General features: G+C 39.8%; 1 protein-coding gene across 12 annotated transcripts in view; it reads left to right on the top strand.

Annotated features, from left to right (window-relative positions):
- Positions 1 to 23,512, top strand: part of MBNL2 (muscleblind like splicing regulator 2) — a 114,698-nt gene extending 91,186 nt beyond the window's left edge. For 7 of the 12 annotated variants that reach the window (XM_054056967.1, XM_054056965.1, XM_054056976.1 and 4 more), the window contains 3 exons: positions 2,974 to 3,009; positions 4,422 to 4,516; positions 20,533 to 23,512. In XM_054056967.1, the coding sequence (XP_053912942.1) occupies positions 2,974 to 3,009; positions 4,422 to 4,516; positions 20,533 to 20,547 (146 nt within the window). In that variant the 3' untranslated portion in view covers positions 20,548 to 23,512. The remainder of the gene's footprint in view (positions 1 to 2,973; positions 3,010 to 4,421; positions 4,517 to 20,532) is intronic. The other 5 variants (XM_054056970.1, XM_054056974.1, XM_054056973.1 and 2 more) reach the window with 4 other exon arrangements.
- Positions 23,513 to 23,713: the final 201 nt, after the last annotated feature.

Below are 23,713 nucleotides of genomic sequence, written 5' to 3'. Positions count from 1 at the left end.
CGCTTCGGAGATGCCACAGGAAGTGTGTTGTGGTCAAGGCATATCCTGCTGCTCCCTTGGGTGCTGTTTTGCAGCCGTGGGGATTACCCCAGATGCACATGAGCGGAGCAAGAAGGGGAGCACCAGCCATAACCTTCCACTCAATACCTGCACGGAAGCACTGGTGAAACATGCAGCTCCCCGCAGCTGCACTAAAGGGCTTCGAGGCATCAGATGCATTTTTGTGGGTTTCATTTTGGAACTCCACAAGTACTTTTCCTAGCATTTACAGCTAGTAGCTGGGGTTGTAGTTCTGTATCGGGGTGATCTGAAGACAACCGAACGTAATTTGCATTTCAGTGTGCCCAGCTCTGTAAAAATCAGAGCATTCAGAGATGGCTTGAACCACGCCGTGGCTGGTGGCAGGGCTTCACTTTAACACTGCGAGAGAAAAACTGTGCTAGGTGTTCATGTAAACAATAACACCGTAATGCTCTAAATTATGTCAGTCACCTCCACTCCAGACTCCCCAGAGGTAAATAACCTGCCTAATGAATTCTATGATTTCATCTGTAATTAACAAATTACATATTTTAGTATAGTATTTATGTTATCAAATGTGAACTTCCAGAATCATTTAAAGCTATGTGTATGCAAATGCACTTCACGTTTCAGCGATGTTATTTTAGTTTATAGAAATAATGTCAGTTAAACAAGGAATGAAACGCAATATATGATGATTTCCTGATCTATCAGAATTCCCATATGTTTTTAAAGACAAAAACAAACACAGATGGCTTTGACTTCATGGAATTTTGCTATAAGGCCTGAGTAACAACCTTGGAACCTACTCCTATATTTATAATAGCAAGTTATAGCATTCTGTATTTTCAGCACATTGGTGCACCAGAATATCTGTAGCAGAAAACATACTGACATTTATATGAGTGTTTGAAAAAAATAAATAAATAGTGAGACCGCATATTTGGACATGATTGGAAGACTGCCCTGCACTTACAAACATACAGAAAATTCCACAAATTTATTTTACACTCTAACCCTGAGAATTTACAATATGATATGCATTATTCCTTTTCTTAAGAACTCCCTTTCAGGGCTTATGAGTATTATTTGCAATTTTTAAAATTAACTATGGAAAAATACAATAGTTTAAACCTTTTTTTCAGTGAAATAGCTTTTGGATATTTGCCAGACTTCGGGAGTGCTCATGCTTCCTTAAGTAGCTCGTTCTTTGTGCTTTTTATTGTCCATCCCTCTTTCCAGCTAATGGTTGTAATGACAGTTTTATCTTACAAATTTCTGATGGTAGGAAGGGTGTATCTTGGAAACAAACCTGAAGGGCCAGGCTGTTGGCAAGCCCCAAAACAGGTGCATGAAAAAAGAAGAAACAGAGGGATAACATAGCAGATGGAGCCCAAGCCTGGAGTAGAAAACCTTTCTCGCAGTGCTGAACCTCCTGCTCTTTGTGAAGACCATCAGCACCTAGAAAGGATGTTAGAGAGAGGAGTGGGGTTTGGAAGGAGGTTAGGAAAGGGGAACCCCACTATATGAGTGGGTGTCATGAGCTTTTCATTAAAGATGTCACATCTGATACTCCCATCTTTCCTGGGAAGGCTGGATTTGGTGGATGTAAGGCTTGTCATGCCACCCAGGTCTAAGGAGGAACGCGTGACATTATCTGTTGAATTTTAAATGACTATGTAATATTTATCTGAATTCGTATAATTTTCAAATGTGTTCCATGTGTGTGCGTGTGTGTGTGTGTGTATTAAGTTAAATTTTAAGACAAGTTTTGCTGCTGGAATATATATAAAACTTAATTGTTTTATATAACTTCTGCTTTCTTAACCACTTGCTCCCCTAATAAAAAGTGTGGGGCTTGACTTAGCATGGCTTACTTCCAAAGTTCTGCATTTTGTTTGTTTTACATCAGTTTGATTGCTTTGTCACCTTCTCCTTATTGTTTGGTGAATGATCTTAAAAACAACAGATCTTTTCTCTCTTCCCATTGCTGTTTGTTAGTGTTTCTATAGCCTCTAGAGGAGGAACTTCGCGTATTCTCCAGGAACTGTTCTTGGGTAGGGTCATTCATAGTTACACCGTTACTGTGATGGTCTGATAAGAGGCTGTGGTCCTAATCAAGAAGGAACACAGGAAGCATATTGGACTTGGTGTCAAATATGCATGTATGTGGGAATAGTCTTCTTACCTGCTTGCCTTCACCAGCTTGCTGTATGCACTGTACTGAAAATGCCCTATATCTTTTTTTTTGTATTTGGTCTTCCCAGAAAGGTTAAAGGTGGACCAGGCACCAAAACTTAACTGCAGTGGGCGAGCATTCTTTCCAGAGCATCTTTGAGGTGTGCTGGGAGCCTTCTGCCAGAACACTGCACACTCGGAGGTGTTTAGCTTGGGGACTTGTCACTTATCTTTGGTCAGAAGCACTTCTCCACCTCAGGTGTTGTGTTAAGAATGAGTACATTAACTTCAAACACAAATTTGTCTAAGCCCCTGCAGAACGCTATTGAGTAATTCCACTTTAACTTTATTCTGTACCGCACTTCAAAAAGCCGGTGAAAGCTGATCTGTGCAAGATTGAGCTGAGTTACGCAATGACTTCTAAAATCATCAATAATGTGATATTTAACCAGAAAAGTTTCTCTAAACAAAAACCTGTTGCTGTAAAAGTACCAAGTAAAAGGATAAAAGTACTAAATAAAAAAGTTTATGAAATGTCTTGCATGTATACAGAAACATGCCAAAAGTCACACAATGTACTCAGGTAAGAGTTTCATAAGAACATAATCACCTTTTTTTGTGTTAAAGCAAAACTATGAATGACCTTACAGTTTCATTTAACTAACTTACTTCTCTGTGGTTATGCTTGAATCTCACTTTGAATGTTAACTCTAAACGGCTAACCTGTTTCTTCCCTTTATCCACTTTTTTCACCTATCATTGCATGACACGCAGGGTCAGTTTTGTGCATGACACCCGCTACCAGTATTGGTAGGTTCCAAATTTCTTTATTGATCTCTTTTTATACTGTATATTATGTATATTCGCTGTTTCAAAAATCCTAGGCAAGATTTTAGACACTGGCTAGAATTAAAGGTTCGCTTGCCCTTCTGGTTGACTTTGCAGAGTGTTTAGATTTGTAGATGGAAGCTGCAGTTCAGATGTGATATCACCTGCTATAACAACTACACTGCAAAAGCATAATACCATAAATTCTGGTCTGCTTTTCAGTTTTTAAAGTTTTATTTCTCTTTATATTTTATATTGTCTAGTACTATAAAATCATAAAATACTGGAAGAAGCCAGCAAATTTCATCAGTGTTTTAAAGTTTCATAGTGGTGTGCCTATTTCTCCTTTTTGCTGTGTGTTAGAAAGTTTTATCAGCGTTTCCCAGAAATGCTTACTTTGATCCACAGAAGTTCTGTTGAAACCCACAGACTGAATCCCACTCCTCCTTCAAAATTATTTGCAACTTGGAATTAACACTTTGGGCATGCAAAATGGAAGCCCAATGGAACAACCTCTAATTTTTTTTTCTATTCTGTAGCCTTGTCCCATTGACTTTTTTTTTTTTTTGTGGGACTACTCAGATAAGCAGTAAAAATATCAAGCCTTTGAAACATCAAGTTAATAATTCTCCCATGAAGGTGCTGATTAAAATTCATTCTTAAAATGAGCGAAAGCAGCGGCTTTCACAAAATCAGCTTTGTTTTTTTTTAGATCAAACAAAATAATATTTAAATCTGGAAAATTATGATCATCCTTCTCCTGATTTTTGCCTCAAAGCAGATGGTAATTTAACTCTGGTAAAGTCTAAGAGTTATGCAGTGCTAGTAGAAGAAATGCATAAATGGCATTATAAAGGAAGACAGTGAGTGTCTGGCTTACTTCAAAATGAAGATATATGAAAGTAATTCCTTTTGTAATTGTATTTAAAAAAATAAGATAAACATTTACCAGTTTACTTCCCAGTACAAACCACTGGATTTTTTTTTAGTAGAATTTTATTTTGGACTGCTTTATATCGATACTTGGAGAAAGCAAATTGTCCGTGTAACAATTCTCAGGTAACAGGCTATTTTGGTAGACCCCTTGTTTGCACAAGTAATCCTGTTCTAAGAGATAATGCCTGCTTTTTCAACGGTCCTTGCTCTTTTTTTCTGGGAATCGCCGATTGTGTTGACAACCTTCCTTTAATTGTACTTGTAATAAGCTATTTTCCCTTTTTTTTTTATTTCTCCGCCACGCTTTCTCGCTTTGCACTGTGATTGCATGCCATCTGCCGGTTTAACCCATGACGATGGCTTGCCGCTCTTGATATTCACCATGCCAAAAATACCACTTCTCTTACCATAATGCTGCACCCTCCTGTTCATTGCTTCCATGGTTCCCCTCCTGAAAGTACCCATGATGCACAACGCTACGGCCGCCACTGTCTCTGCAGCAACAACTCCTGCAACAAGTGTTCCCTTCGCCGCAACAGCCACAGCAAATCAGGTTTGCTCCTTTTAAAGCTTTCTTTCACAAGATCCCGAACTCTAAATGAGTGCTGAGATTTTTATTTTAATTTTTTTTAACAAAAAAAATTCTCCCGGAGAATTTTTTTTTTCTGTGTTTACCCCATCAAATTTTACTTTTATTTTTAAGTCGTTTATAGCAAGTGTTTGTGGGACAGGTTGCACTTATTTAGAGTTAACATTTGTTGCAAATAATGATGTAGCTGTGTTTTGTGTTGCGATGTTTGTACCTAATTACTGTGTAATTAACCCAGCTGGAGTTAGAATCACCATAGTACTGGACTACTTACAGAAGTCTATTATTAACTCCTAAGTTCAAAAGGAATATCATCACAGGTTTCAAACGTTCAGGTGTGTTAATGTAGTCTTCTCCATTCAGTGTGTGGAACTGACTAATTAGTAAGCATGGAAGCTGTCTAAAATCACAAGCGGGACAAAGTAGCTGAAAAAAAGAAAGGGGGAAACCAAACTGAAAGTTTTCCATAAATGCTAGTGATCAAAACAGCACCTGAGATATTTATGGCTATGCCTGCTTTATGTTTGAAAATGTATCTTTAACATGGGAATTATATTACCTTGAGGAACGATGCGGTTACAAAGAACCCCGAGGGTTATTGGAAAAGCAGGCTAGGAAAGATGATACTTTCTCCTTTTCTTCTGTAGTTTGTTATGTTAAAGGCAGTTTTCTTTTTGGTAGGGTTTCCCCTTCCCTTTATAGGACAGAATTTCCAGAGAGGACCTATCTATTACAGCTCTGAGCGTTAAGCTTTGACTCTTTCATTGGGGCTGTAGAGATTCCTGCCGTAGTGCACCTGGCATCTGCCTGGAGAGGGGTTTGCACAGCAGTTGGGTCACTCTGGCTTTTCTGTTGCTTCAGGACCATACTTGGGCACTTCCACCTGAGAGCTGTTTTCCCTCAGGTTTTGAGAGGCCAAAGTGAGGAGGAGCAAGCAGATTTGCACACCAAGCAAAAGTGAAGGGCTGTGTCCCCGTCACCTTTCCTTGTGTTGCTCCTGGCCAGACCAACAAGCTGCTGCAGCCTGAGTAGGAACGCTCACCCATTGATCCATTCTTCTCCACCTGCCAAGGAATTACAAAGAATTCAGTTGAAAATGTTTTGCTTAATAATGTTATACCAGCAGATTTATTTTTTTTTTACTGTTGGCCCCAAAAGTATTCAACTTTCCCATGGAAAAACAGAAGTTACTGCAAGAGTTTATTGATAATAATTTAGGAAAAATATACTACCTCTGAAATACACTCTACTTTCTGAAGAAACACAAGCTAGTCAGTTTTCTTTATTTTTTAAAGGCTCATTTGCCAATGTTGTGATGTTTGTGCTTCTAGCATTTTCATCAAAAGAAAGTTGTTGCTTTGTGCATGTTCTTTTCTGAGAGCAAGCTTGTTTTAATGAAAAAATGCTTGGGACAAAGGAGGAAAGGGCAGCAGGCAACTGGTGCATTTCCTTGTTCTTTCCAGAACAGCATCTGCAGCGGAAAACTGCTTGGTGGTCTCCAGTGTAGTTTTGTGATCCCAGGGTGATGACAGAGGGACCTAAAGGTGCCAAAGGGCCTATGAGAAAAGGGAGCGTTTTGGGGAGTGGGTTGGCTGGAGACCCTCTCCAGCACGGGGAAAGCCGCTGGGGCAGCTCTGCCACCCACACTCCTGAGCACCACAGGGGCTGGCTCTGCCTGAAGTAGAATAAATACGTGTACACCTACAAAAGGACTAGCTAGCAGTCTTTCTTGTAGGCAACATGAATACTTTCACACGAGTAACTAGTGCCACTGAGGAGACATAGGTGGGCCTTAATGTATTTTCTCATCTGGCAGAACGGCAGGCTGAGCCCCTCCTTTCCCAGTGCAGGTTTTGTTTGCGCTGGAGGAGTAGAGCATTTTAAATTTAACAGGAGTCTTCAGAAGTGTCTGTCTGTATTTATTTAGTTACATATATTTATGTGTGTGTATACATATAACTCCATAATTAAATTAAAGGATGGTTTAACATGGGGATGGGTTTCCACTTGTTTAACTTAAGCCGTTTGGAAGTTCAGCATCCAGTTCATCCACTTTTCTAGAAGTCCATGTTAGGGAAAGGCAAATTGCCTGGAGAGTCCTGTCTCTTTCTCTTGCCTGAAGAAGGAGTGTTGGTGCATAACTGAAGCTCTGCACCACTGCACATGGAGGAGATGAGTCCCACTCCAGCAGTTCTTCTTGTTGGCTTCTGTAGTGTGTGCCATTGCCATTTGTTTCTTCCCACAGCTGTCTTTGTTTTAGTCACTGCAAATCTTCATAAGCTACTGTAAAACACTGTGTATTTGAAAGCAGGAAAAGTAGTAGTAGTTCCTACTTCTTTATAGGAAGCAAATCTCCAAGTCTGCTGTTTATTTACAATCTCCTAAGAGTTGGAGACAAAGCTACGGCACTGGGAAAGGAGCCATAGGAACTTCTTTGCTCCTGACTCTCAGTGTTTCTTTAGCCCAAGAAACAGAAGGAACGCAGGTAATTAACTTCACTTAAGGCTTTGTTCATGGTCATAACATCCTTTGTGTGTGTTCCCTTTTGTTCCCTTCCTGAGTTGTTAAACTCTCCTGTGTATTCCAGAAGAGGACTTTTTTATTCCAATCTAGATAAAATTTCCTTTCCTGGTCTGTGCCACACAGCTCTACATATCTATGGGATATGATTTCCTCTTTCCAGTGTCTCTATCGCAATTTTTTAGTCAACTGCAGCCATCAGCCCATCCTATTTCGACTACCATGGCTTCGCCTCTCAATGCCAGGCATGATAAGAAAGTTGTAGCAGGGCTTAATCATTTAACTCAATATCATCTAGCTTAGTATTCTGGCCTGTAGAAGGATTGCTGGACTTCCTTGTGTTGAGTGTGATGATCCAAGTGTCCTTGAAATATCAGCAGAAGGAAAAATCAACATCCCAAAAGTCATGGACTCTCAGCTGACAGCTTAAAAACCTAACAACTCTGTAAGGTCCAGTAAATTATTTAGTATGTGCTGTCAGCTTGTATTCTGAAAAAAAGATGAATTATGCCTCCTCTCCTTTCTTTCTAAAAATAACATGAGTAACAGCTCAAAATGTGCCTGCATTGACACATGTGCAGTTGGTCATGGTTGGCCGGTACCTCTAAGCGTTGTATGTTCCATGTATGGCACGAGGCACCTGAGAAAGTTGTGTAGGTTTAAAGGCTGTACTGTAGTACATCCATGCAGGGTGACACCATATAAGAATATATAGAAAATTGGAAGTCTCTCGCTTTTCCTGACTTCTGGAGGCTAGGTTTTAAAAACCAAAATTATTTTCTTGCAGTGTACTTCAGAGGGGAGGAGAATCACTTTGGCTCAGTGCAGTGAAACCAAGGTGGAGCAAAAGTGCTCTTAGCAAACTCTGTTTTACAAATCCCAATTAAAAACTGACTCAGTTGATACAAGAGCTGATGGTGTTGCTGTTCACTGTGTGTGGACATCTTATGAGGGGGTGTCCCACTTACTCTAGCTGCCAGGCAGTGATGTGAGGGGAGAAAGGGAATACCTCGGCTTGAGATTTCCAGTGAAAGGCGGGTGGATTTCCAGAACTACGTGAGGAGTCCAAAAGCATGACCTGTGAGAGGTTCTTCCCCTTTTCCTTTCACACCTTCACTTCTCCAGCCATTCCCACCACAGTGGGGCTACAGGTGCTTAACCTTGCTTCAAAGCTAGATCCTTAATGAACTTACCTTACATCGTTTGAGGATGCTGACAACGTTTTTCTGGAGGATGTAACCGGCAAAGTTCCAAAAAGTGTGAAATGATGGTGAGAAGGCAGCGTTAGGCCATGTATACAGAGAGTTTGGTCCTAGCTCCCTCTAGTGCATACAAGTGGGCAGAGATATGCAAAACATCTTATTTAAACTATTAATACAGTAATTGTGTGTAATTATATTTTTCAGAAGTCTGTAAAAAAGATTTTAATTATTACTCCTGGGGCTGGTGCACTAGCAGTACTCGAGCAAAGGAAACTGTTACTGACTCAGCTCTGCTCACAGGTAGCCATAAGATTTCACAGGGGATGATCTATCCTAACACTGTTTGAAAGAGGTATTATTCTGAATTCTGGGACCGAATTTCAGTTTTGAATAACGCCAACTCCTGTTTGGGGGGACTTGAAATTTCTAAGCAGAAAGTCTTACTATTGCCTCTTTTACATATATGCATTGATGAGTCCTACAAGAGTTAAAAGGTTAGGACTCAGCCCAAAATTAAGACATCTAAGTAGTGTTGGTGTCTGAATATGGGTGTCTACATGCAAGCTAGAAGTTTAAGTGCCCATCATAGACTATGAAGGTTGTTATCAACACAGACAGATGAAGTCTGGAGAATAGTATGGCTCACCCTTCGAAAGTCATATGAGGCTCGGTTCCGTTCCCTAAACACGTGTCTACTGATGTTTACAATTGTCCTAAAATAACCTTGGATGTCCAGATTATCTAAGACATTTTTACAAGCTTAGAAGATGCAACTCAGGACCCACAGACTGCATGCTTCTGAACTGGCAACTGGACAACAGGCAGGAGACCTTAGCCCCAGTGATACTAAAATCGTGGTAAGCAAATCGCCTGAGCCTGCAATGGATGATCACCTGAGGTGATCTCCAGGCTCTGCTGGCTTACTAACTAGGTTGTATCACCCCACTGACTGTGACAAGAGGTTAGACGCCAGAGTTTCTGTGCCTTTATCTATGTCCTTAATCTCCCTGGGCTCTTCCTTAGCTCTTGGTCATTACAGGGCAATTACCAAATTTCAGATTATTTTAAAAAAATAGTCTTACTCGCATCACTTCAGTGCAGAACAGTACGTGGTTTTCTTTTCTGTAACAATGAAAATGGGCCAAGGACTGACAGTATAAAAATAGCATTACAGAGAATGCTGCTTAAAGATTTTATTTAATGACAACATTATTCTACTGGTTATGTGCCAGTTCACCAAGAAGGAGAAATTAAAAGGCAGATCCAGTAGAAAAATTAGATACTCACAGGCCGTGCCTGCAAAGAAATATAAGATCAACAGGCTTTCTTGTGCTAAGGCTTGTGATTATCTAGCACAGCTGTTTTAAATTATGCATCAGTGTTCACACTAAATTAGGTGGCAGTTATGCAGACGTTAATTATGAAATCTTTCGGTAGCCTTCAGTTTTGTCAAAATCTGTAAAAATACAGTGAAGTAAAAATAAGAATAGTTACATTACATTTGAGTGCCACAAACAAAAAGACAAGTAAAATATTTGCCTCGGAGTTAAAAAAGTAGTTAACATACCATAAAATACAAACTGAACATTTAGTGGGAATTTGAGATGCTGTGTGTAGCATCTCCCTCAGGACGGAGGGAGGGGAGCCAGGACGTGCAGCAACAGAACACCTCTGCTTGCCAAGCTACCTGCAAAGGCAGCTGCCACTCCCAAAGGACTGAAATGTCATGTTGCACCTACTGAAGCTAATTTCTCCTCCTGCAGAAAGCGGAAGCAGTAGTTGCTCCCTCTTGTAAGTAGTCCCTGGTGTCCCCCAAAAGGGCTTTCTCTCTAGTCTACCCATCCAACCCCAGAAAGCCTTCTGCTAGGGCAAGATGGCTGTCTTCAGCTCTGCTGACAAGGCTTCTTCTGTCTCACAGTCTCTTTTTACCTTGTGGAAACCTGCTGAACTTGTAAATGGCTAGAAGAGTAGTAATATACTGAGAGAGAATGAATTGAATAGTCTGGAAGGTAGTAGGAAACGGCTTTATTTGTTGGTTAAAAGCAAGCTTTTGAGAAGGAAGGTGAGAAGGGGAAATAAATGTTATTTCCATCTTTAGTGCCAGTATAAAACATTACAAATAAGAGTGAATGCAAAATTCTTTTTAGTGATTTGAAAAGAAGTTTCTAAGGGAATGAGAGAACAAGTAGGAAAGTTCTTCTGCTGTGAATAGTAAGTATCTAAACAATTTTTGTCTTCTTTTTTTTGACTGAAAGTTTTGGTCTAAATATTCCGTATAGTCCGAAGTCAAATACTCCAATAGAAAATTATATTCTAACGACAGAAAGAGAAATTTGAATCTGACATGAACAAGTCATAAAAAGGAGATGGAGGAACAGGTTCTTTTCTCAAACATATTATCAGAGGGGATGCTTGCAAGCCCTCAACAGAACAACGTTGAGCATCTGGCGAGCCCATGGATGGTGCCAAAGAGGTACTGGCAAGCCTTTGCATCTGGGATGCAGGACTGGACATCTTACCTTGTACCCACACCAGACTGGAAAAATTAATCTAAACAATCCTTGATCACAAAGAGTTGTTTCTCTAGAAAAGGTATTTGAATAGCAATAGCTTGTCATGGTGGGAAAGGCAAACTTACTGCTTGCTGGGTCTTTCGTGCTAGACACACGAGAACCACAAGCCTCAATTCAATCAAGTTAACTTGTCTGAAGACACAGCTACTTAGTAGATGTAAGCAGCTTCAACTTTCAGAATTAAGAATTTGACTCAAGAAGTGAGAGTTTCCAGTCTTACAGCCCACAACAAATCTCAAGCGGTGTCAAGAAAAGACCCTCTGAATTGCCTTGAAACAACTAATGTTACAAAATATGTGGCAAAACTTTGATTTCTTAACCTTTAAGGCAGAAAAGATGCAAAAGCAAAAGATTACCCTGACAAATTCAGAATAACCCCATTTTAAGTCTCATGTGAACTTTACCTGAGTCTTTGTTTTACTTTTGATAACATTTTTTGATCTATCAAGATAAGAGGGGGTTTTCTGTGTAGATGATGAAGACTTCTGGCAGGCTGGCATACAGAGTTTTAGATCATATGTTCCCATACAAGAAACCAGCGGGAAGAAATTGAAAAATCTCTGTTTAGGTTTTGTTGTGTTTGTTTTTAATAGAAATTCTTCACACACTGAAGGACTGAAACCTGACTTCCCCTGACAGCCTGCTAGATGGCAGCATCACATAACGTGAGCAGCCAGCAAAGGCAAACTCATTTCTTTTATATAACGAAAGTCAAGGCATATTTCCCTTTCCTGCCATAGACAGTTTTAGCTTTCATATCATTGCAATTAAATAAATGTATTTGTGTTTGATGTGATAACTTCCTTTTGTGCTCTTGCTTTCAATTATTCAACAAATGATACTGTGACAAGTTGAGTAAAAATCTTTCAGGGCATATATTTATTACTTAAACATAGGAAATTTTTTCTGAGGTCAACTGATTTTGTAGGCATTGAGGAAAAATGACTTTGTTTCATTCTGCTTAGCATGTATGCACAACTCACGTGAGTCTGTATTTTTCCATCATAAAATTTTAACAACACAGTGCAGAGCTCCAAATGTACTTGTTTGGGATTCTGTTCTTTGAAATACTTGTATCTGGACATCTCTAACTCCTCCAACTATTTTCCCTTGAATTAAACACATATATTTTTATCTCAGTGTATGATTTATTGCCCACCAGAAATGCCAGTCTTTGAGTGTGCAGGAGGCTGCTGATGTGACCGCAGTGGAATGGAAACATTTATTTATTTGCTTGCTGTACCTGTTGTGTCTTTCAGCTTGAGGCAGAGATTTATCAGCTTTGACTGACTTAATTTTGACACGCTATTATCTGCAGTGACACACAATAGTATATATGTCTGTTTCTGTGAGAGTATTCAGATAAGAAGAAAATTAAAGAAGCAGTGAGCAGGTAAAAGTCAGGAATATTAAGATTTCCTCAGAGAAGTTTTGAGTATAGTGAGTTTCATAAACAGACATGAACATGGTGTCAGATAAGTAACCTTGATTAACATCAATTTGGTGCCTTACTGTCTTTGAATTGAGTTCTGGATGTTGCAGTGAACCATCTCCTGTGCAGAAGAGGGTCTGGATTGGAATGCCAGGTTTTGGGAGAGGAGGAGTTTCAGTGTGGTGATTACTGGAGAAGTGGTAGCCCTGCACTACATGCAGTGGCAGCGTTCACTTAAAAGGATGCCACATGCGTAGTGACAAACTTATATTGCATGATTTGGGCATGCATCCAAAAGGAAGGTATAAAGCTGGTTTTGTTAAAAAAAAAAAAAGCAAAAAAAAAAAAAAAAAAAAAAGGCTGGGTGAGGACACCTAAGAAAATGCAGATTTTGAAAAATAGCATCCCTACCAGAGAAATACAGGCACGTTCACAGGTAATGTAAAACTTGTGCTTGGCCTTTCATTCCTTTGTGATGTTGATTCCTCTGCAAAAGCCTATTCTGGCAGTTTCTAAAATTCAAGAACAGAAAGAAAATGACCTAAAAGTAGGAACTGAAAACCACAGATGACTGCAGTAACTCAGCCCTGCCAAAAGATAAAATTGAGTGGCTATTCAAAACAGTCACTGTATGGGTGCTCCTAAAAATATAACAGCCATGTTTTTCTCATTTCTATGTAGTCCGTCTGCTGCCTGTGTGATTAGTTAAAAATAGATTTTGGTAGAATATATTAAAGTATATTATGATCAATTTTTAGTACTGCATTATTTATTACTTGAAAGAAAAGTAAATAAAGCCAGATTGCTTTCATTTTTAAAACAACTAGTCCTGTCTCTTCAGAGTGAGTAAATACCTATTAAGTTGAACCTAAATATTATATGTTATTACTTGAGTAAATATGTATTGAAGGTCATAAGCATGCTAAAGAGTTCACAGCACAAGTGGCTTTGGACTCTTTTTCGGGACCTTGTGAATATTAAATGAGAATAATGATGCTGCTGAACCTTTGAGCCCTTTGGGATCCCATAGGTGCCTTGATCTTTTCTTCAGATCATCTTGAAGAGCTGTATTCAGACAACGTCTTTGTCAGCTTTATGGCCTTGATGGCCAACAGCTTGTGCCTGATGAAAAGAAAATGTGCTAGAAGACATGTCCACTTCAGCACGGACATCTGACCCTCACCCATTTCCAGAGGAATGTTAGCAACATATGGGACAGGCAGTACTGGGCACACTCAGATTTAGGGAAGAAAAGAGGAGAGGATGGAGCAGGTTACCAGAATTGCTGTGTCAGGAGATGGGCTGTGAGAAAGCCAAGCAAATAAGACCCTCACCTCTCAGGAACCAACCGCCTAATGCCCACTACGTTAGTTGCTGTATAGGAGGCAGCCAAGGACATCACCTGTGGCGCAGACATCTCACCTTTTATACGCAAATCAAAGGTCACCTTATTAATGAGCAAACTAGACAGTTATATTGGGGATTAATTGGATTAAGGGAGAAGCAATAAGATAAAAAATCCTCCTCCATTCCTGAGTTGAGGAGAGGTTCACAGTGAGAAAAACAAAGCGCATATACATTAAATCATAATGTGCTGGAAATGGGAATGAGGTTTTTGGCTATCAGGAGAGGAGTGGTAGCAAAGGAAGGAAGCCAGTGACACAAGATGGAACTCTATGTTTATGAAAAGTGATGAAGTGATTGGCAGAGATAGCAGGGGCAATGTTGCTTTCAGCAGGTCCCTCCACCACTGTTAGTAGTTTCTTTAGGTTTTGTTTGGGGATACATTCTTGGAGGTTTTTTTTCTTTTCAGTGTTTGTAGAAGACTGTAGAAAAAATGCTACCCAGTCAATATTTTTACCAGAGTACAAACCGATGACCATGGATTTTGAAAGTGGAAAGGGGCAGATGAGTGAGGCAGGCCTGAGGCTGGGTGACGGGTGGATGAATGTGCAGATGTATGTGGTAGAAACAAGGAAGAGAAGCTTTTGCAGCAGCGGCAAGACCTGCAATGTGGTATAGAGAGTAGGTGGGGAGAGGACTTCAGCCAGGGGATTACAGCTAGTGCCGGAGCCAGGAAAGGGGGCAGGACCACAGCTAAGGTAGGAGAGGTGAGGCACGTGTACCCAAACACCTTTCCACCCTCCGTGTTGGGAGCAGACAGGCTGCTTTTAGTGCAAGCGAGAGTTGGAGCCAGCTCAGCTTTCAGCCAGTTGGGGACAGGGCAAATCCCATCCCTTGGGAGAGCGTCGGTGGGAGTTCTAGGGTGGCGGGCGGATTGGAAAGCTCAGGTTAGTGCTTCATGGAGGAGCTGCTGCTGAAGCCATGGAGAAAGAGGAGGTAAAAAAAGTCAGTCTGTAATGCTGTGTAAAAATTAAGACCAAGCATAACTTACACGATAGTGAATACTCTCAGTAATTCTCTGGATATTTACTCATCGTTTTCCAATTTGATTAAGAACTCAGCTGATTTTTTGTACAAGGCGCATGCCACAAAAGAGCATTCTAAGAGAAAATGAAAAATAAGGAGATGGAGGCATTTCCCAAAGGCACGGAGAAATATAAATAGTCTTGAGTTTCATGTCAAAGGGAAGAAATACTTGGTGTTAGTTTTATTTTTAGAAAGCAGGAGAAGTATGAGACAGCCTGATGTGAGTCGGCTGTCTGAAAATATCTATCATTTTTAATATATACCCTAGCTATATCTGACCAGTCTGCTGCTCGTGTGAAAAACATGAAAATAGAAATTGTCACTTTGGTGGGATTCATCTGCCCAGACCTAGGTGTCTAAAAGCTGAATACCTCAGTGTGAACTGCTTGCCACAGAATCTTGTATTTGGCGGAGAAGGAAAAGAGTATCATGAGTTGATAATCTGTCTCATGCTAAAATAAGTTGCCGTAGGTAGGCTAGGAAGATGTAAAATAAGGTGATTAGCTGAGGTGTAAGTGTCTGAAATCATCTGAGATTGATCTTGTCTACAAGAAACTCCTATTACTACATTGCACTGAAGGTGAAAAGCTGAGCAGTCTAAAATGTTTAGTGTGTATGAGCTCATTTTTGGAGGAATAAGTGCTTCACACAATGTGTATGAAGGTCAAATATGATCTTAATCCCCTCTTAAAATGTATTAACGCTTATAGAGCAAGTGTAATTTGGAGAAATAATTTCAAAACTTCAGAAAGAGAAACATCGCAAGAGGTAGATACAAAGTCGTGTTCTCCAACTGATCCGCTCTGACAGGTCTTTGGTTGAACAAGAGTTCATGTATACTGAGTTCATGCAGCATGGTAAATTTTCTGTACTCATCTTTGTATAATAAATCTGCAGCTGGAAACAGAATTTAAGGCAGAAGGAATAAAGAAGCCTTACAATTTGTAGTTTCAAAATAGAAAATCTCAAGTTTGATATGATGATATTCTTAAAATTCATAGTCTGCAGTTGTGATTCTAGGTAATTTGGTTAAATCTGTGAGCGTAAAGCAGTGCATATAGTAACCTGGGCGTCAGAAAAGAGTTCACAAGGGTGGAATTTCCATTTTAATTTAAAAGAGATTCTCAATTTTACCTCATAAGTCTTGAGACAATAACTGTTTACATCCATCTTTGGTGAGGAAAATCCCAAACTGATGTCCATCTGTCTGCCGCGTGCCATGGGTTGGTAGTTTGGTGAGAAATTGAAACCACTGGAGTAACATCTCTCTTGGTTGTCATTCCCATGGACCACACCACAGACCTGTATCACCCTTAGGAACAATCCTGCCTGAATTGAGGGATGTTCTGTGATACACAGAGGGCTTAATGACCGCTGTGGTCATTCAGAGGTCCCGAAGGTAGAAGTCTAAAAGATTCACGCACTGATAGAAAAGAGAGAAAGTCATGGCATTTGGGAGCTGAAAATGCCACCTCTGAAGAGCTGGAAAATTTGGAAGAGTAAATATATCTTGGCAGGTAGAAAGTAGTTTGCAGAAATTTAGGTTCACTCTATGTATCTGCGGTTTCAGTGAGGTCTAGTAACTAATGTCAGCACAATTTTAGTGATTTTAGTCTAAAGGGTAGCCAGCTTTCTGGCATTTCTAACAGGTACCAAGCAAGAAGGCAAGGGAGAGGGTACCCTCTGTCTGTGATTGCCTCAGAAAAATGCCCTTTGCTGTTATTAAATCGTCTGTGCATTACTACCCCAGACTGTAAATGCTGGGCCATTCAGCTTCTGCTAGAAATAGTGTTCTTATTAGATCTCTTACTGCACAAGGTGTGTTTTCTGGCATGTCTGTATCCATACCTGTGGATCTTATGCATACAGAGCATGAGAAAATGTTTTCCTCATGCTCGACCTGTAGACCTTTGTACATCAGACAATGCACGCTAATTGTGTCGTCTTATTTTTCAGGGGTTTGTGCTTATATGTACCATGTTAAAATGATATATTAGTATCACTGCAAATATAATGGGTCATACTTATGTATATTTGAGAAGTAATTCTTCAAACAGTAGCAGTCACAAAGGTTGTTGGACCTATTTACAATAAGGAGGGAGTGCAGACTCTGTAATAGCTGTTTGCAGGGCTGTTCCTTGGTCAGTATGTTCTGTGCAGCTTCTCTTTTTTCAGTATGCAAATGGTGGAGCAATTAGCAGTGATGCAGACTTAGGTAGCCTGTGTCTTCCACCACAGCGTATTACTTTGATTGTAGATTAAACAGGAGAATTTCACAGTGTGTTTTCCATGTAAAGTAGTTTAGTATTTCGTGTTTCTGTCAGACACAGTGAAAAAAACATTTGCAGAAGCTGCTACATGTGTATGTAGCTATGGCAGGGTTGTGATATCTTGTGAGAAATAAGGTGTGAACGTACAATTAAAGGCTACGGGATACATTTTAGACTTTATGGCTAAGGTTAAAAAAAACCCCAAACCATAGCTCTTCAATTCTGCATTTCCACGCTGGAGAAGGTTCATCTGAAGGAGAAACTTGAGTTTTTTTTCCCTAGGACTCCTACGCGTATTAGAAATAGCCAGGGTGCAACATGCCCTAGTTATATCCCTTGCACAAGCGGCGGCACAGCAAGTACGATGCAGTGGGAACAAGCCAGCTCCGTTGCTGCTGGTGGTGGGAGAAGCCCACAGCGCAGAGAGCTCCAGCTGCTCCTCCTGCACCCACAGCCACATAAACAGGACGTGCTCATACACAAAAGGAACAGTGTTTACATTGTCTCCGCTGTTTCCTGAATTTCAAGAGGAGGGGAGAAAAAGGCAAGAGTAGGGATGAGGTGGTAGAAGTCCTAACCTGGGCTCTGCTGCTCTCCAGACCAGGGTAGAGAAAGGGTCCCTGCTCTGTCACAGTGCCCAGGGCCCCTCCAGCCTGCCTGGCACACAGCACAGTGAGTTGCGCTTAGGTTATTCAAAGCACCAGGAATAGTCCTACCCTTTTCCCAAGAAATAGCCTGAGATTAGGCTGTCTGCTTTCTCTGGCATGCATTTTGGGGGAACTGGGAGCATCAGTCTTGTGGGAGTGTTTGACCTTTTAGGACATCTCAGCATAAAGGACAGTGATATGTCTCCCTATATAGGAAGAAAAAAGCTATAGGAAAAAGCAAGTTTATCCCTTCAAAACTTGGCAGACAATGTAGGCAGCTGCACTGTCTGAAATTCTGGGGTTTTTTTTACACTGAATAGATTTCAGGTTGTCCCTCATTAAATTAGACCTTAGGATCCCTTAAATATACTTGTGTGATTATGGCTAACCCAGTGTAGCTAAAGCTGCTTTATTAATTACATTGACATGTTGGGTTGTAACATGCTAAAAATATCAGTGCTGATAATCTTGGTCACTTCTTATTTTCAGCACGGCTACATTTTTTTGTACATACTGTCCGATTAGTGTTCTCTAGATCCACCAGGGTTATCACAGGCAGGGCTTTATTATTTCAGCAAAGGTATTTCTTTGTTATTTCAATAGGAAACAGAAGATAGGCGATAAGCTAACAAACTCACAATGGGTGGAAGTTCATTAAAAATATATGCCCTTGTTGTATGTATGATGTATTTAGATGTTAAGCCCTTTGGAGCAGCAGGTGTTTGTGCAGTGTCATTACAATGGGCCCTCGCGTGTCGCCGGTTTTTCAGTGCTGATGGTAATCAAAGATGACTTTTTGGCATGGCAGCAAGTTTAGGTGGGGTCAGAGAGCTGGTACCTGTGTACAAAGAGCAAATAGCAATGAAGGCAATCCCATGGCCTCCCAGAGCGACAGGAGGTGTCATTCCTGCTGTGTCAGTCAGGTCACAAGCTCAAGAAGGGACAAGTTGTAGGTGCTGCAGGAATTGAGGTTCAGAGTTTTTCCGTGTTGCACCGTGTTGTACGAGAACTGGGCTCTTCCCCTCCTCCTCCGAGAGAAGAGAGGGCAACTCTCAGGTGTGACAGCATTTACATCTCTCCTACAAATGCTTCATCTCATTGGCCATGTTTTTGTTGAACTGAAGTCTCTGGGCAGTTGTGTGTATAAGTCAAGAGTCTTGATGGCGTGTTTTGCCATGCCCTACCTAGAACAAAGCAGTCCTCTCTGCTTTCAGAGCAGGCTTCATGCAGTAGCTGCAGGTGTGATGAGGCAGGCACCGCAGTGTGAAAAGGATATAAAGCGACTGGAGAGTGTCCAGAGGAGGCCACAAAGTTGGTGAAGGGTTTAAAGGGGAATCCATGTGAGAAACAGCTAAAGTCACTTGGTCTGTTCAGTCTGCAGAAGAGGAGACTGGGGGAGACCTCATTGCAGTCTACAGCTTCGTCACAAGGGAAGGAGGAGGAGCAAGCGCTGATCTCTTCTCTCTGGTTACCAATGATAGGACCCAAAGGAATGGAAGGAAAATGTGCCAGGGGAGGCTTAGGCTGGATATTAGGGAAAGGTTCTTCCAGAGGTTGGTGAAGCACTAGAACAGGCTCCCCAGGGAAGCAGTCATGGCACCAAGCCCGACAATATTCAAGAAGCATTTGGCTAAGAAGCCTTCAGACACATGGTGTGAATTTTGGGGTTGTCCTATGCAGGGACAGCATCTTTGATGATCCTTGAGAGTCCCTTCCAACTCAGGACATTCTATGATTCTCCTCTATGATTCTTCCATGCAGAGTTGAGCGTGTTTCTTTTTGGCAATCTGTATGTCAGAGGTAGTATGTTGCTGAAGTTATTTTCACAACATTTTTTTTTTTCTTTTAAAATAAATATTGCATTAAGCAGTGGTCTAGCTTCGTAATACACAATTAGGTCAAAGTGCTGTCATGGCTGTCTTGCATGCCATGTACAAATACAGCTTAAAAATACATCGAGTGCCAAATTAAACAGGAAGAGCAGGGGATGCACTCTAATTCCTTGACTTGTGCTTTAGTCTGGAGTACAGATTAGCAGTGGCGTGATAAAACATCACACCCCTGGCTTTTGACATCACTTTCACCAACAGTCGTTTCAGACAGGTGATGGAAATATGGACTGTTTTCCAATTCTGTAGGCAGGTTGAGGTGGTTCCTGGGCACTTTGTGCATTTAACCTTCGCAGCACTGAAATAGTAAGAGTTTGCATCTGTAAAGTGGTTGCTTCAGCCTCAGTTTGAGACATTGTGGAGGTAAAGCAGCAAGGTTAGTGACTAGCTAGGTGCACAGAGGTACTGTTACAATCATTCCCCTGGGTCCCCTGGCATAAGGAAGCATGGAAAAAAAACATCAAGTACGCTGACCTGCAGATAATTTTCTCAGGAAATAAGTAGCTGCTAAAAGTACATTGAAAAGACACTTTAGGTTGTTGAAAACACCCAGCCCCATACATTTTTTTTTTTTTTTTTTGCTTGTTAGGGGCAAGAGGTCCTGCCTCCAATGTTTCCCCTGGTTGTTCCTGACTTTGTGGGAGCAGGGCGGGAGCTGGAGAATGACACCAGGCGCCGATGCACTTTTGAGCTTTCTCAAGAGGCGTGGGGCTGCTTCCCCATGCGCTGACAGCCAGGGCACCGCGAGTGCCCTTCCTTTGTGGCTTCAGCGCAGTCTCCAGTATTTTGACGCATAAAATACCCCCTCTGCGTCTTTTCCCACACGTGAGCACGTGCGCATGGGAGGAGGACAACCAGGTTTGTGAAATGCAAACACCTCCCAGGCAGCGCGAGGATACGCGATTGTGTCCCGTATGAGCAGTGCCTGAGCTTAGTTAGTCCAGCGCCAGCCGTCTGGGCGAACGGTTCTCCACGCGTCACCTAAAAGCGTGATCACGCTTTCCTTTCTTTTAACAGATAATCCTGAAATAGCCGGCAGGAGCGGAACAGAGTGTCACGAAGCCTCCCTGCGGACGGCCAAGCACGGCTACTGTACATACTACCCCGTCTCCTCCTCTCTAGAGTTGCCACAAACTGCATGCTAAGTCAAGAATTTGTTCTTATGGACAAATCACAAACTCGAAAAAGCTAGTGCTGCTATGTCATATATGAATATTAAATATGGTATGCTTACTATACTCCAACCCAAAATAGTTAACTACCTGATACCAGCTGTGATGTTTCCAGACATAAAGGGTAACATTTAGTTTAAAGATTTTCTAAACATAGTTTAATTCTTGCAAATACTATCTTTTCTCCATAACTATACCTAACAAAATGGTCCAGTTAAGTTAGTCTCGTGAGATTCAGGTTTCATGAGTCTTTCGAGCTCAGCAATAATTAAGTTGTATTGGCTAAAAACTTATCCCAGTTGCAGGTTTTAATTTTCACCCAAACTACAATTGGGTTTTTTTTTCTTCTCGGTTAAAAGAAAAAAAAAATCTCCTTGGTTTTGCTCCCCTAGTGAGTCGAATCCAAGACAGAGAAAGTGAAACGCAGCGCAGTGTCCTGCACATCACCCTGCCAATCTGAATATTTTTAGCCAGAAGTCCAAAGTAAAGCACAAATTCTTTAGATGCACATGGTTGGTGTCTGACTTATATGGAGAAGTTGCATTCGAATCATAGCAGAATAGCAGAGGAAAATTCAAAAAGATTTGCACAGTATGAGCTTCATACCCCTTTCAACCCCCAAAAGAAGAAAGTCTTGAGAATATTATTTTACGAGTATATTTATAATGTTTTTAAAAGAGACTTTGCAGAAGTGCCTAAATTTTGTCACATCAGACTTGATGGAAGTGAGCCTGATGCCAACAGTCAAATCTCACCGGAAGCGAATAATCCTTCAAACTCCTAGTCAGGTTACCAAAAAGATCCAAGCTGTTAAGAAGTAACTTCTAGAAGCGTAAAATCAAACAAACAAAAGACCAAACTAACACAAGAAAAGGCAAAAAAAGAAGGCTGTAGATAGAGAGATTTGTATGATAATCTAATTTAATGAAAATTCAGTTGAGTCACTGAAAAGTCATCGGTGACTTTAATCTAGGCTATTAACTGAACACTAAGAATGTAGAATGAGATTCAGTTTAATAAATCATTACTGTATTTGCATTTTTTTTAATTGGATTATAAGATTGTAACCAGATTAGAGTGGAGAAAAAAAAATAGTTCTTTTAATTGTTTTTCTTTAAAAACATATTTTATGTCACAAAAGTATGAAGATATCTTTAATACAATTATATACATATTATATATACATACATACATATATATGGATGAAGCAGATTTTAATGTTGTTTACTTTTTTAAATACTTTGTTGATTTACAAGGTAATTATATATGTATAATTAAAATTTCATTTGTTTGAGTTGAAAATTGTTTCAAGCACTATTGTACCAAATATTTCATATTTCACATTTTATATGTTGCACATGTATCACATAAATGACATAGTTTTTAAATTATTGTTTAAAAAAAAAAAACAAGACAGCTGTTATAAGTGGATATTATGTATAATTGTTTGCAGCATAAGTTTTCTATGTGGACATTATTAGTGATTGCAGTATTTTAACTTAACCTCTTCAGATTGATTGTAAACTATTTGAAACTTTGGCAGCACTGCCTGTTCTGAACGACTGAAGGCACTAACGATATAATTATTTGCCTTGGAAATTATTGTCCAGGCTAAATCTTGTTTGTCCGATGTCTAATTACTATCTATTTATATATAAAGCTGGAGATTTGATCATCCGAAAGGAAAAAAATAATCACAATTCGATTGTAAAATTAACATAGTGCTTGTAATGTTGCATTAGTTTTAATTTGTGGAAAAATACTGTATCTTAACTTGTTACTCTAGCAGTTAAGGTATCACCATTATATACTATTAAAACACTAATATTTGTAGACTTTCTCAGTCATTATAACTAGGTAGTTGACACTGCAACTTGCCTATATCTGTCAAAGTTGTTTTTATTTTTTTATAATAGTTAATTTAGGCATTTGGGTAGCTTATTGTATAATACTAAATGGTAAATTATCCATGTTGTTTAAATATTTTATGTAGATAACTCTTCAAGACATTGTTTTGTGTGAACTTTTTATGTTTCAAAATAACTGTTATTCTATGTTTTTTACAATTAATCCAATACTACTATTTTTTGCCCATGGATGCCGAAGCTTCAGATACATCAGGTCTTTCATCCAGATAAACTGACAGACAAAAAGAGAAAAATGTATTTTTAATAAGAGATCCACTTTCCGACTTTATGACTTTGTAATATTCCTAAAAACTGTACAAGTACAAATCTATACTAACAGTAAGGAGGCAATTACAGAGATGTGCAAATGCGTGTACAACAGATTCTGCATTTTATTTATTTATAAAGTAATTTTATAGACTATTTCAAAATTTGGGAAGATCTAAAACTATTTTTCTGTATAAATATTATTTGCCAAAACTTTGTTTATATTTTAAAAAAAAAAAAAGTCTAATGAAAATGGTTAAATTTTAAATGCTTTGTTTAATTAAAAAAAAAAAAAAACCACCTCAACAAATAAAACCCCCTAAAAGAACCATGAGATGGGCCAACACAGAGACGGTGAATACTGTAGCTGGGACATGGTTTCAAGTTACTTGAGATGTCTCAGTATTTATTTTGTTCAAAGGATACAGCACCTCACCAAAATACCTTTTCGTTTGCCTCTCATCCAGCATAATTGATGACGCGTACGATGAATATTTCGGTAACAGTTAAAAGCAACCTCTCCATTCACTCTTTTTCAGCATATAACTACTAGTGGTCTGTTAAATAGCCATTCTATTTCTGTTGTAACGTTAAATTTATTCACCCAATGTACAACCACTGAAATAAAAAGAAGCATTTTAAAATGAGAGCGGAGTGGGGATGATCCTTTCTTGTGCCACAGCTCTGGGAAGAGGGACGTGGGGCAACAAAGAGTCAAAAGGAAACGGATTCTTTAAAAATTATATTTTTTTTTTTTATTTCAGTCTAGTCTAGTCCAGTCTTTTATTTTTCCTTAATTTCACGTTCAAGTAACAAAATCCTTAAGTGCAATCCCCTCATGCGGAACACACA

This window comes from Cuculus canorus, chromosome 1 (assembly GCF_017976375.1).
Source record: "Cuculus canorus isolate bCucCan1 chromosome 1, bCucCan1.pri, whole genome shotgun sequence".
Classification (NCBI taxonomy): Eukaryota; Metazoa; Chordata; class Aves; order Cuculiformes; family Cuculidae; genus Cuculus; species Cuculus canorus.
The sequence above is the reverse complement of the archived record's forward strand: the minus strand, read 5'-3'. Positions and strand labels throughout refer to the sequence as shown.